Source organism: Odocoileus virginianus, chromosome 17 (genome assembly GCF_023699985.2).
Source record: "Odocoileus virginianus isolate 20LAN1187 ecotype Illinois chromosome 17, Ovbor_1.2, whole genome shotgun sequence".
NCBI classification, from domain to species: Eukaryota; Metazoa; Chordata; class Mammalia; order Artiodactyla; family Cervidae; genus Odocoileus; species Odocoileus virginianus.
This window is the reverse complement of record NC_069690.1, coordinates 51980876-51994369: the sequence shown is the minus strand read 5'-3', so window position 1 is coordinate 51994369 and position 13494 is coordinate 51980876. Positions and strand designations below refer to the sequence as shown.

At 51.1% G+C, this 13494-nt stretch overlaps 1 protein-coding gene across 1 annotated transcript in view; it reads left to right on the top strand.

Moving 5' to 3' along the window:
* MGAT5B (alpha-1,6-mannosylglycoprotein 6-beta-N-acetylglucosaminyltransferase B) overlaps window positions 1-2703 on the top strand; it is a 67709-nt gene extending 65006 nt beyond the window's left edge. Inside the window, exons 16-18 of the mRNA XM_070479909.1 lie at window positions 102-176; window positions 500-756; window positions 1163-2703. Coding sequence (XP_070336010.1) covers window positions 102-176; window positions 500-756; window positions 1163-1361 — 531 coding nt within the window. The 3' untranslated portion in view covers window positions 1362-2703. The remainder of the gene's footprint in view (window positions 1-101; window positions 177-499; window positions 757-1162) is intronic.
* The last annotated feature ends 10791 nt before the right edge of the window (window positions 2704-13494 follow it).

Sequence of the window (13494 nt, the reverse complement as noted above, 5' to 3'; positions counted from 1 at the left end):
GATGCCTGAGCCCCCAGATCTCTGCTCCCAGAGCTGAGCGGCCAGGTCTGGGGAGCCCCAGGGTTTCTCCTGACCCATGTGTCTGCCTGTCTCTCCCACAGGTGGACCCCTACCTGCCCTACGAGTACACATGTGAGGGGATGCTAGAGCGAATCCATGCCTACATCCAGCACCAGGTGTGTGGGTCCCTCACTCTCTGTCTCTGGGGTGGGGCAGCTTCAGAGTCTGAGGACCCACCTCTGCCTGGGGTACAGGGTGCTTTAACCCCCTAGTCTTTCTCCAGTCTGTTTCCTTCCCTGGAGTGCCCCTCTCCTGGACCCCCAGCTCTAGCATCCCAGGCTCCATATCATAGTATGGAAATGCAATGACTTTTATTTTTCATTTTATTATAAAGCTGTTTAAAAGTTTGGTAGCAAGTGAGGGGGTAGTAGGGTATAGGTTGAGTTGGCAGGAGAGAGGCACCCCATTTTTTCCTCCTAACACTGCTTTCCTCCTGCAGGACTTCTGTGCATCCCCGGGTCCTGCCCCACCTGGGGCCCGAGCCCCACAGAGCCCTTTCATCCTGGCTCCCAATGCCACCCACCTGGAATGGACCCGCAACGCCAGCTTGGCCCCGGGGGCCTGGCCCCCAGCGCACTCCCTCCAGGCCTGGCTGGCTGCCGCAGGGAGGGCCTGCACGGACGCCTGCCTGGACCACGGGCTGATCTGCGAGCCCTCCTTCTTCCCCTTCCTCAACAGCCAGGACGCCTTCCAGAAGTGAGTGAGCCCCTGCCTGACCCGGCCCAGCTGACCTCCCCTGTAGCCCCTCACTCCCTTGACCGCCTTGCCTCCTGGCCTGCCAGCAAGGGTGAGGGGGACTCAGTGCTTCCCTGAGAGGAAGGATCCGGAAGGCACCTTCCAGGCAGGATCCACATTGCAGCTCTACACCCTTGGCAAAGCCTCAGTCCCCTGCCCAGCCGGTCTGGGCATCTAGGTCCAGGCTGCAGAAACTGCCCCATTCCCCTGATGCGTCAGCCTGTGGCCCCACCCTCCTGCCCACTCTCTCAGGAGCTGCCCACCCCAGCATTTCTCCCAGCGCCTCCTAGCAACCTCCCTGGGTCTGGAATGGGTGGGCCGGGGCAGGGGAAATGGGCAGTGACCACCTCTGGTGGTGCCCACCCAGGCTGCAGGTGCCCTGTGATGGCATTGAGTCAGAGATGAACCACCTGTACCCGGCCTTCGCCCAGCCCGGCCAGGAGTGCTTCCTGCAGAAGGAACCTCTGCTCTTCAGCTGCGCCGGCTCCAGCACGAAATACCGGCGGCTCTGCCCCTGCCGAGACTTCCGCAAGGGCCAGGTGGCCTTGTGCCAGGACTGTCTGTGAGGCTGACCACCCGGCTGGCCCTCCCCACCGCAGGAGAAAGCACCAGCAGATTCCGAGCTCCAGTGACCCTCCTTCCCCTCGACGCCCCCGAACTGAAGCCTTCTTCCCTGACCGGGACATGGGCAGGGCAGATTGGTGCGTAGGTCTAGGGAGGGGGGAGACTCTGCCAAGCACTCTGCCCGCCCTAGGCAGGCTCCTCATGCCCCTCCCAGGGGCGCATGGCAGTGCAGTGGCCAAGCAGCTGGGGGTTGGTGTGAGGATCCCACTGATGGCCCAGGAGCAGGTGGCCAGAGGTCCCTTGCTTGTGCAAGACCAGATCTGAACCAGATGGAGAGGGTTCTTGTCCTTCTTGGGCCCAGGAGGGGCCCTCTGGATATACAACAGAGGAAGCAGGGTGAGGCTTGCTTGATGGCCCAATGAACGGTCCACAGAGTGGGGAGTGATGCGTGAGGGGTCAACCTTGTCCCTCTGGAGCTGTTTGCAATGTGGACAGAAAGGGTGGGGGGCCGGAGGGAAGGCCAGGCTGGGGGACCCTGTTTATGCCTCATATTAGCTTTCCCAAATTCCCTCTGCCCTCCACACTTGGGGACTACAGTCAGAGGCTACAGGGACCACCTGGAACCTGGGTTGAATTGTCTCCCTCTTGCTTGTTCCAACTCTCTTCACTTTGGGCATTTCCTGAAATCTCCCCCAGCATGACTGCAACTCCAGACCGTGGACTTGCTTCCAAAGCCTCAGGCCCCGCCCCACCTCCCAAGCATCTTTCATAGGCTTGGGATGGACCTTCAGCCCCTCAGCACACCTGGCTTATTTCCTGGTTCCCCAGACCTGCTACCCCCTTGTGCCCTCCCACCCCATCAATGCTGCATCTGCGTCCCTACCTCCAGCTTCCTCCAGCCTCAGACCTCCTCTGGATCCAGCTGTCCATCCATCTTCGTGTGGCATGCCTTCCCCTTCACCCTGAGTCCAGAGCCCTGCTTGAGGAAAAAGACCAGGACTTCAGAAACACTGCCACCCCACCCCAGTTGGTTTTTAATCCCACTCCCTTTCTGGAAACCTGCCCCACCCACCTAGGCCTGCCCCTCCACCCTTTCGGGGAGGCAGTCGCAGGACCCTGAGTCCAGAGAGGGGGGACTAGCCCCGCTGTGGGCCTGAGGGTGGACACCTCCCATCAGAGAGCCCTCTCGGCCTGCGTGGCCCCCGTGGCCACAGAAACTCAGTAGTCACCAAGGACCTGACCTGTCGGGGGAAAGCAATAGAGATACTCTTTTCTCTCTCTCTTTTTTTAAAAATTTATTTCTTGAAATAATAAATATTTTATTGGGATGTGAGGTGCAGAGGAGGAGCTGTGCTATTTCTCATCTTTTTCCTGGGATGCCCAGGCCTGGAGGAGGAGTGGGGTGTGAACACCCAGGGTGGGGGGCAGATATCCGGGGCCCGTGGGCCCCTCCTCCACATTGTCACTCCATCTACAAGGTTAGCGCTGTGTCAGGCTGCTCAGAGGAAATCCCTACAGGTGTCGGAAGTCCACGGGCCCCTCCGACCACCCCAGCACTGTGACATTAGGGACCCTGCTTGACCAGCAGGCTGTACCCGGTTCTGTCCGCCTGGGTCTGGTCTCTGCTGGCCGTGCTTGCTGTGAGGTCAGAGAACAGAAATGCATTTTGAGGAGAATCTCTGAGCTGGATCGTGATAAGATGACCAACTAGGGGAGGGAGGTCAAGACAGCAGAGGAAAAAGATGAGTTCATCTCCCAACTAACACATCAAAAATACATGTACACATGGAACAATTCTCACAGAAAACCAGCTGAAAGCTGGCACAAGATCCTTCACAACCAAAGCTGCAAGAAAGATCCCCATGTAACTGGGTAGGACGGGGTGGGGGTGGGGGGGAAGAAAGCAGGATGGACTCTGCACCCCTGGGAGGGAGCTGTGAAAAAGGAAAAGGTCCCTCATCCTGGGAACCCCCTTTGCCATTTGGGAGGCCTGCTGGGCAGACAGGGAGCTGGAATGGCCTGGTCTCTGCTCAAGAGGACTGTGCAGGTGTTGCCTTGCTGCCAGGTAGGGCAGGGAAAGACCAGCACTGAGAGTTGCCACATCGCTGTACCTCCCAGCCTGAAACACACCCCTGCCAGCATGTGCAGGGTCTGCAGTAGGCGGGGTCTCAGCTGACGGACCCCGGGAGAAGGCTCGATCTAGCGGCATAGAAATAGCCCAAAGGGCCTAGCGTGTGGTCTAGGCCACCACTGTCAACGCACATAAGGTGGGCCATGAGTCTGCCATAGGATCCACTGTCAGTTTGCTCAGGCAGGCTGTGGCTACAGTGGCCATGGGCTTTGTAGGGGCAGGGCTGACATCTGAGCCGATTATCAGTGTTCCCTCAGCAGAGGTGAGTCCAGGGCGGGTCCAGCAGCAGCAGCAGACTTTATTGGTACACACACTGGGTGGTGGGCAGCATCACTGAATTGCATGTCCCCTGTGGACAACCCGTGGGGAGGAATACACAAGGGTTTCTTTCCCAGTAGGAGCACTCCACTCCTGCCTACCTCACACTGCAGCTTAAGGCCAGATCTGGGGTTTTTAACTCCCAATGACTGGGGAGCAGACCCTGCCCCCATCAGGGCTGTGACAACCACAGAGCAAAGAGGCTGCTCCACCCAACATCCAGTGTAGGCTCTGGTCTCCCCAACACCAAACATACTCCCCATCAAGAGGACAATGGCCAGCACACCCTGAGGAAAGACGTAGCAGGCACCCACACCAAAAACAGCCCTCACACCAAAAATACACACAGTCTACACAGGGTCACCAGAGAGCAAAAACATACAAAAGAATCACAAAAAACTAGAAAGAAAGAACTCAAGCCCAATACAAGAGAAAACCATCAGGACACTGAAGAAAAAGAATAAAGAAGGACTATGAAATCACCTAGAAAACAAGGTTTAAAATGGCAATAAATACACACTAATCAATAACTATTTTAAATTTCAGAGGACTAAATGATCAAAGGACATAGCATGGGGACGTCCCTGGTGGTCCAGTGGTTAAGAATCTGCCTGCCAGCGCAGGGAACACGGGTTTGATCCCTGTATAGGAAGATCCCACATGCTGCAAGGCCACTAAGCCTGTGCGGCAACTACTGAGCCCGTGCATCAAAACTGCTAAAGTCCTTGTGCCCTAGAGCCTGTGTTCTGCGAGAAGTGAAGCCACCACAGTGAGAAACCTGCACACCACAATGAAGAACAGGCCCAGCGTGCAGCAACAAAGATGCAGCACCACCGTAAATAAATAAAGTTTTCCCTTTTCAAGTGCTCATGGAGTATTCTCCAGGATAGACCACAAGGTATAATACAAAATAAGCCTCAACAAATTTAAGAGAATAGGAATTATTTCAAGCATCTTTTCTGACCACCATGGTATGAAACCAGAAAGCAACCACTGAAAGAAAAATGAGGAGAAAAAAAGATTACATGGAGACTAAGCAACATGCTACTAAGAAATAATGGGCTGACAATGAAATCAAAGAGGAAATCAGAAAATACTTCGAGACAAGTGACAATGAAAACAAAAATCTATGGGATGCAACTAAAGTGGTTCTAAGAGGGACGTTCACAGAGATACAGGCCTTCCTCAGGAAACAAGAAAAATCTCAAATAAACAACCTAACCTACCACCTAAAAGAACTTAGAAAAAAAAAAAAAAAGAACTTAGAAAAAGAAGAGCAAAAACCCCAAAGCACAATGAAGGAAATAATAAAGATTAGAGAGTAAATAAATGAAATAGAGATTTTTAAAAAAGCAAACAAGACCAGTTCAGTTCAGTCGCTCAGTTGTGTCCGACTCTTTGCGACCCCATGAACCGCAGCACGCCAGGCCTCCTTGTCCATCACCAACTCCCAGAGTCCACCCAAACCCATATCCATTGAATCAGTGATGCCATCCAACCATCTCATGCTCTGTCATCCCCTTCTCAGCCTTCAATCTTTCCCAGCATCAGGGTCTTTTCCAATGAGTCAGTTCTTTGCATCAGGTGGCCAAAGTATTGGAGTTTCAGCTTCAGCATCAGTCCTTCCAATGAATATTCAGGACTGATTTCCTTTAGGATGGACTGGTTGGATCTCCTTGCAGTCCAAGGGACTCTCAAGTCTTCTCCAACACCACAGTTCAAAAGCATCAATTCTTCAGTGCTCAGCTTTCTTTATAGTTCAACTCTCACATCCATACATGACCACTGGAAAATAGCCTTGACTAGATGGACAGAAGATCAATAAGGTTTTTTTGAAAGGATAAAAAAAAAATCGATGACCTTCTAGCCAGGTTCAGCAACAAGAAAACAGAGAGAACCCAAATAAACAAAATAAGAAATGAAAGAGGAGAAATGACAACTGATCTCTCAGAAATAAAATCATAAGAAAGCACTATGAACATTTATGTCAACAAATTGGACAACCTAGAAGAAATGGGCAAGTTTCTAAAAACATACAGCCTGACAAAATTAAGTCAAGAAAAAACAGATAATTTTAACAGATTGACCTCTAGAAGTGAAATAGAATCTATAATTTAATAAAACAAAAAACTCCCTGTAAACAAAAGTTCAGGACCGGATGGTTTCACTGGAGAATTCTAAAAAGACCTACAAAGAACTTACACAAATCCTCAAACTATTCCAAAAGACTGAAGAGGAGGGAACACTCTGAAAGTCATTCTATGAAACCACCATCACCCTAATACCAAAACCAGACAAAAACACTAGAAAATTATAGGCCAATATCTTGGATGAATATAGGTGCAAAATCCTCAACAAAATATTAGCAAATGAATCCAACAATATATAAAAAGGATCATACACCGTGATCAAGTGGGCTTCATGCCAGAACTGCAGGATGATTCAACATACACAAATGTGATACACATCAACAAGATACAAAATCCACACAGTCATCTCATTAGATGTGGTGTATATGATGTCACTTATATGTATTTAAAAGTAATAAAAATGGATTTGTTTACAAAACTGAAAGAGACAAAGCAAACCTACGGGGAGAGGATAGGGGAGACAGAAATTAGGAGTACGAAGTTAACAGATACACACTGCTACCCAGATGGCGCGAGTGGTAAAGAATCACCTGCCCATAAAGGAGACACAGGTTTGATCCCTGGGTTGGGAAGATCCCCTGGAGGAGGGCATGGCAACCCACTCCTATGTTCTTGCTTAGAGAATCCCATAGACAGCAGAGCCTGGAGGGCTATGGTTCATAGGGTCACCAAGAGCGGACATGACTAAAGCAGCTTAGCACACACACACGTACATAAAATAGATAATAAGGATTTACTGTACAGCACAGAGAATGACAACATCTTGTAATAATCTATAACAGAAAAGAATCTTAAATATATATATATATATAACTGAATCACTTTGCTATATACTTGAAACTAATATAGGATTGTAAATGAGCTAGACTTCAATTCAGAAAAAAAGACCAATATTTCCTGGGCATTTATTGTGCTTCAGACACCATGCTGAGAGTTTGGTATACAATTGGTCACTTTATGTGCTTGGCCATCCTATTAGGTAGGCACTAGTTATCCCCCAGCTGAAGCTCCAATACTTTGGCCACCTGATGCAAAGAGCTGACTTGGTGGAAAAGACCCTGATGCTGGGAAAGATTGAAGGCAGGAAGAGAAGGGGACAACAGAGGATGAGATGGTTGGATGGCATCCTTGACTCGATGGATATGAGTTTGAGCAAGCTCCGGGAGTTGGTGATGGACAGAGAAGCCTGGAGGGCTGCGATACATGGGGTCGCAAAGAGTCGGACACGACTGAGCGACTGAAGTGAACTGAGTTATCCCCCATTTGACAGTTGAGAAAACTGAGGTAACAGAGAGTTTAAGTAACTTGCCCAAGGTCACACAACCTGCAAGCAGTGAGATGGAATTTGCCATAAAGTAAGGATCAAATGGCTCAATAGAGGGATAGCCCAGCATGGTGCCCAAGCCATAGGATGTATTCATGGTTTTGCATAATTCTGTGTTTGAGATGCTCCCCTAGTTCTCAACAGGGACAATGAGCTCCCCAGACACCAACTGGCACTGTCTGGAGATGTTTGATGGTCACACGGGGCTGGGGGAGTGGCCTGCTACCAGAAATCAGTGGGTGGAGGCCAGGAATGTGTATCAGCCTCCTACAGTGCACAGAACAGCCCCCAGCAACATGAACCATCCGGCCTGGAACATCAGCAGAACCAAGGTAAGAAACCCTGTTCTAGGCCAGTGGTTCTCCAACTCTGGCAGCATCAGTCATCTGACTCTGAGCTTATTAAAGCCCACCGAGTTTCTGATTCAGTCCATCTGGGGTAGGGCTTGGGAACCTGAGTTCTTACCAAGATAATGCCCACACGTTGCAAACCACTGGTCTAGACCAAATGGATTGTTGTTTAGTCGCTTAGTCGTGTCCAACTCTTTGTGACCCCATGGACTGTGAGCCTGCCAGGCTCCTCTGTCTGTGGGATTTCCCAGCCAAGAATACTGGAGTAGGGTAGGTGTTTTACTTATTATTAATAGGGTCTTAGTTTGCAATCCCCTGATAACATAGGATGTGGAGCATCTTTTCATATGCTTACCAGCCATCGGTATATATCTTCTTGGTGAGGGGTCTGATCAGGTCTCTTGCCCATTTCTAAACTCTGGTTGCTTTCTTATTGTTAAGTTTTGTAAGTTTTGAGAGTTTTTTGTATGGAAGCCTATATTTGAATTCTCTTAAAAGCTTAATGTGAGGTGGCAGGTGAAGCTGGAAGGGCAGGTGACTGGCAGGAGAAAGAAGCCAGGCCCTGGGAAGAAACTGCAACTCCAATAGAAGGCCAGATGCTAGTTTTAAGGGGGCCCTTCCTCCCTAAAACCGAAGCTGGCCACACTTTGCTTCACCCCCACCCCTGCTGAAATAGGCACAAAGTGGCCACAGGCATGGTGAAGCCCCATCCCAGTCCTCCGTGGGGAGTGTTAGCCACCCTCACATGTAGGATGCACCCAGATTAATTAAACCGAAATCTCTGGGTGATGGGAAGGCCTGAGAACCTCCTTTGGTGTTTCTAATATGCATCCAACATGAACCACGGGCCTCCCCATCATGCCTGGATGGCTCCGTTCTGCTCCCTCAACCGTCAGCTTTGTTCTTAGAGTCTCGGCTAGGTTGAGGGTGCTGGAGGAGGCCTCATTTAAAGGCTTACACCCCCTCCACCCCCACCCCCTGCAGCCTCCAGACCCAGAGCAGCTCCTCCCTACAGCCCAGGGCTCGGGAGGCTGCCAAGCCTGGGAAGTGAGGAGGAAAGAGACTGGGTCCAGCCCGGGCCTGGGGCCAAGAGCACACACAGGCCTCAGCTGGCTCCCAGACCGAACCTGAGTTCAAGGACAGGAGGGGGAGTCAGGGAGGCTACCAACCAGCGTGCCTGCCAAGAACCAGGGAGGCGGGGGGCTGCCAAGGGGCCAGGGTCTCCTCTGGTCTCTGCAGAGGGCTGGGAGGCGCTCCTGAGTCCCGTTTCTCCTCCTGGTCACCAGAGACCCTCTAACCTTGGGCCGGGGCTGGCGGATTTGCCTCTCCCATGTCCTGACACCACAGCCGCACCCCCTCTCTTTGTCTGACTCAAAGTCCCCCCCAGAACCCCACATGTTCCTCCTGTCATGTCTGGGGAGATGAGCCAGGGCAGGGTAAAGTCTCAGGAGAAAGAGGCCCATGTTTTAACTTCTATCTTTCTGCCCCATGGTCACTCTGGTTCCTCCAGCATCTTGTCTAGTTGCCTTTAAAGTGGTCACATTTCCTTAAGTGGAGGTGGCGGGGGATCGTTTCAGGACTGTGCTAGGGAGAGGACCCTCCTGCTCTTCCCCAGGTTCCGCCTGCGCAGACCCCTGTCCCCCAGCTTGGAAGGGAAGACAGGGTTGAAAGCCCCCATTCCAGCTCTTCCAAGAGCTGAGTCAGGCCCGGGCTGGCTTCCAGACATCCGACCTGCTGCCGTGGGGCTCACCTGATTTTTCTCCTGTTCCCTCCTGTGTGATCCCAGCACATGGAGGAGTTGAGGATGAAAGGAGGTGAGGCAGGCACGACCCGGGATGCAATGAGTGAGATGAGGTGGGTGTTGAGTAAGTGGGCTACGAAGGCTGAGGGCTGCCTCCGGGTACCTGGCCGGTGAGATCAGTCAGGCTCAGGAGAGCGGCACCCAGCTCGCAGCTGAACCCCATATTCCACCTCCAGACCTTCTCTTCGCCACGGTTGCTGGAGACGGGGGTGGGGGGTGATGCGGTCCTTGGGTAGAAGGAGATGGACGGTGCCAAGGTTGAATTGTACACTCCTCCCCACCCCAGATATATCGAAGTCCAGCCCCGGTGCCTGTGAATGTTATCTGGGAAGTCTTCACAGATGTAATTAAGATGAGGTCGTATGGGATCAGGATGGGCCCAGAGTCCTTAGGAAACATGGAAATTCGGACACACACACACACACAGAGGAGAAGGCCATGTGGAGACGGAGCAGAGCGATGTAGCTACAAAGCAGGAACACCAAGCATGCCTGCAACACAGGAAGCTGGAAGAGGCAGCGGAAGTTTTTTTCTAGAGCCTTCGGAGGGAGCGTGGCCCTGCTAGCACCTTTTTCAGCTCAGCCTTCTAACCTCCAGAACTGTGAGAGAAAAAATTTCTGCTGTTTTAAGCCATGCAGTTTGTGATAATTGATTACAGCCACTGCAGGAAACTAATACACAAGGGGTCAGATTGCTGCTGCTTTTAAAGATAATACACAGGAGCGAGAGGTCACCGGCCCAGAGGTCGGAGCCGAATGCCCTCGGTCACAAGCCAGATGGCTCCCTGGCCAGGCTGTCGGCCCCAGAACACAGCCCAGTCCATCTTTTCTCATAAAAGCGTGGTGCTGACTCGGTAAAAGCCCTCAAAGGAGAAACAGCGCTGGTGCCCAGGCGTGCGGGCAGGCTGCGGATCACGCCGGCGCTCCCGCACAAACCCCCAGCGCGGGCTCTCAGGGCACCTGGGAGCGTCATCCGGGCACGTCCAGTGGGAGGGGCGCGGTCCCTCGAGCCGGACTTCCCAGGTCAACTCTGCTTGATTCAGCCTTATATCGTCTCCCTCTGACTCTGCTAAATATAGCCCAAGCTCGACTTCTGGCTTATTTGAATATGGAGCTCTGGAGAGAGTGATTCTGGAGGAAACTGCAGCTGGGGGGCTGGGCCGTGAGGGGGCTCCTTGGACCCATGCGAAACGCCCCTGGATGCTTGATACCCTTGCCCGAGCCCCTGCCTCGGACCTCCGGAGACGCCCTCTCTTGGCCATCATGTTCTGGGGTCCTCAGGAGGTGGGGATGGAGGGGTGGGTAGAGATTGTGAATTACGCATTTTGTCTAAAGTTGGCATCCTCATTTTCCATCTTGTTCCCTATCACTCATTCATTCAACAAACGTTGGCAACCAGCCTAAGCACTTGGCGCGGCGTTTGACCCACGAGATACAATGTCACCTATCTAGTGCCCGTGTTTTGGGCACGAGCACCCAGGCCTGGGGAATGGGACTCGCCGGGCTTCCTGCATCTGATGATGCTTGGTTTCCATCCATTCTGGAAAGTGCTCGGCCAGCATCCCCTGGTATTTCACCTCTTCCAGGAAAACAGACCAGCCTCCTCCTCCTCTCCTTGCCCTGGGACAGGTAAATTCTTTCGAAGCTGTGGTCCTTAAGACGTTGCTTTTCCAACCTCAAACCCAAGGCCATGCCTCTGGCTTCCAGGGAGGGGTCAACACCCAAGCCTCTTGGTGCAGGGCTCGGAAACACTCCTCAGCCTCATAGACTTAAAGTCTGCTGGCTTACGCTGACCACCTGCTAGTCTTCATATCCAGCTTCATTTGAGCCACACCCACCCTGAGGAGGGGGCGTTCCGTCCTTCTCACAAGCTCAGCTGTGCCTTCACCTGGACATTGCCTTTTGTGGTGGTTTATATTCTGTAAAGAAAACTTTCCAGTTACTTAGGCTGAAGTAGAACTAAGTTGGTAACCTCCCCAAGGGCATTTATATTTCAAGAGTGGCTTTTCTCATGAGACAGAACAAAGAACTTGGGCTTTGGAATCAGACACACCCTGGGTTCAAACCCCTTTGATGCTCATCACTATGGCAACCTGGGCAATCGCTTCTCTGAGCTTTAGGAGCATCGTCTAGTTAACTGTGGACAAAACATATTGGGATTAGTTTCCCACGGCTGCTGTAACAGATGACCACAAACTTAGTGGCATAAAACACCACCAATGTATCAGTTTACAATTCTGGAGGTCAAAGTCGGAGATGGGTCTCGTGGCTAAATCAAGGTGTCAGCAAGGCTGCAACCCTTCTAGAGATTCTGGGGAAGGACCTGTTCCTGCCTTTTCCTCCTTCTGGAGGTTGCCTGCATTCCTTGGTTTGTGGCCCCTCTACATCCTCAAAGCTGTCAATGGTTGTCAAGTCCTTGTCACACCTCACCACTTGGACACTGACCCTCCTGCCCTTCTTGTGGTTCCACTGTGCCCTTGTGGATTATCCAGGACAATCTCCCTGACTTTGACTATTTCAAAGTCAGCAGATTAGCAACCTTAATTTCACCTACAACTGTAATTCTCCCATCTTCTCCCTTGCCGTGTGTATTAGTGTTCTTGAGAGAGGTAGATGTGTATGTATGTGTATATGCAGGGTAGGTACATATATCAAAAGAGATTTAAGAAATTGGTTCATATAATTATGGAGACTGGATAGTACAAACTCTGAAGTGGACTACCTGGCTGGAGACACAGGGAAGAGTTGATGCTCCTGTTCAAGTCTGAAGGTAGAAGTTTCTCCTAGGGGAGCTCAGTCTTTTGTTCTATTCAGGCTTTCAACTGATTGGTTAAGGCCGACCCATATTAGGGAAGGCAATCTGCCTTATCCAAAGTCCACCTGCTTAAATGTTAATCTCATCCCCAAACCCTCACAGAAACATCCAGAATATGTTTAACCACATATCTGGGCACTTGTGGCCCTGTGAAGTTGACACAGAAAATTAATCAACACATGATATAACATATTTATAGGTTCTGGGAATTAGAACATGGACATCTTTGATGGGGTGGGGGCATTATTCTGGTGACCACAACTACCTCTGTATTAATTAGGTTTCCCCAGAGAAGCAGAACCAATAGGAGATATCTATCTATCTATAAAATGGAGGCTGGCAGCACTCATGATGTCCAGCCAGCAAGCTGGAGACCCAGCTGATAGTGTAATTCAAGCCTGAGTCCAAAGGCCTAAAGAATCAGGTGAGCCAATATTACGTTCCAGCCCCAAAATCAGCAGGCTTAAGACCCAGAAGAACCAATGTTTCAGTTTTAGTCCAAAGGTGGGAAACAGTGAATATCCAAGCTCAAGACAGTCAGGTCTTATTCATGGAAGGGTCAGCCTTTTTGTCTTATTCGGGTCCTCAACTGATTAGACAAGGCCCACTGACATGGGGGAGGGCAATCTGCGTTACTTGGCCTACTCACTCAAATACTAAACTCATTCAGAAACACCCTCAGAGACACACCAAGGATAACATTTGACCAAATATCTGGGCACACATGGCATAGTCAAGCTGACACATGATATTAACTAACCATCACACCTCCTTGCAGAGAAGTTTTGAATCCCATCGTATATACTGGGGGGCTGTGGGGGGGGGGGGGGGTGGCTAGTTCCTACTGGCTCGCAGAAATGGTTTTTAAATTTTTAGCAATTTTACAAGCCAAGTATCACATAGTTGGTGTCTTGAAACTGGCTGTGGTGGGAGTGTTTACGCCTTGGAAATTGGCACATGCTACAAATTAGGGCTTTTTATGTCTTATCTGCATTTCATTTATGAAGAATGGGTTTCTGCCACATGTAAGGTGCCTCAGTCACTGTTCAGTAAGTGATAATTCTCTTCTCTTTCCCCCTCTGCTAGAGTCCTGATTACCCCATGGAGGGGCTCCCCAGAAGGATGTCTCATGGGGTGGAAGGGGTGTCTGTGCCACTGCCGCCCTCCCTCTTCCCCCTGCTCTCTTTCCTCCCGAAGTCTGCACTTCATGGCTCTGGCTCCATACAGGCTGCTCCCGCTCCCCCCGG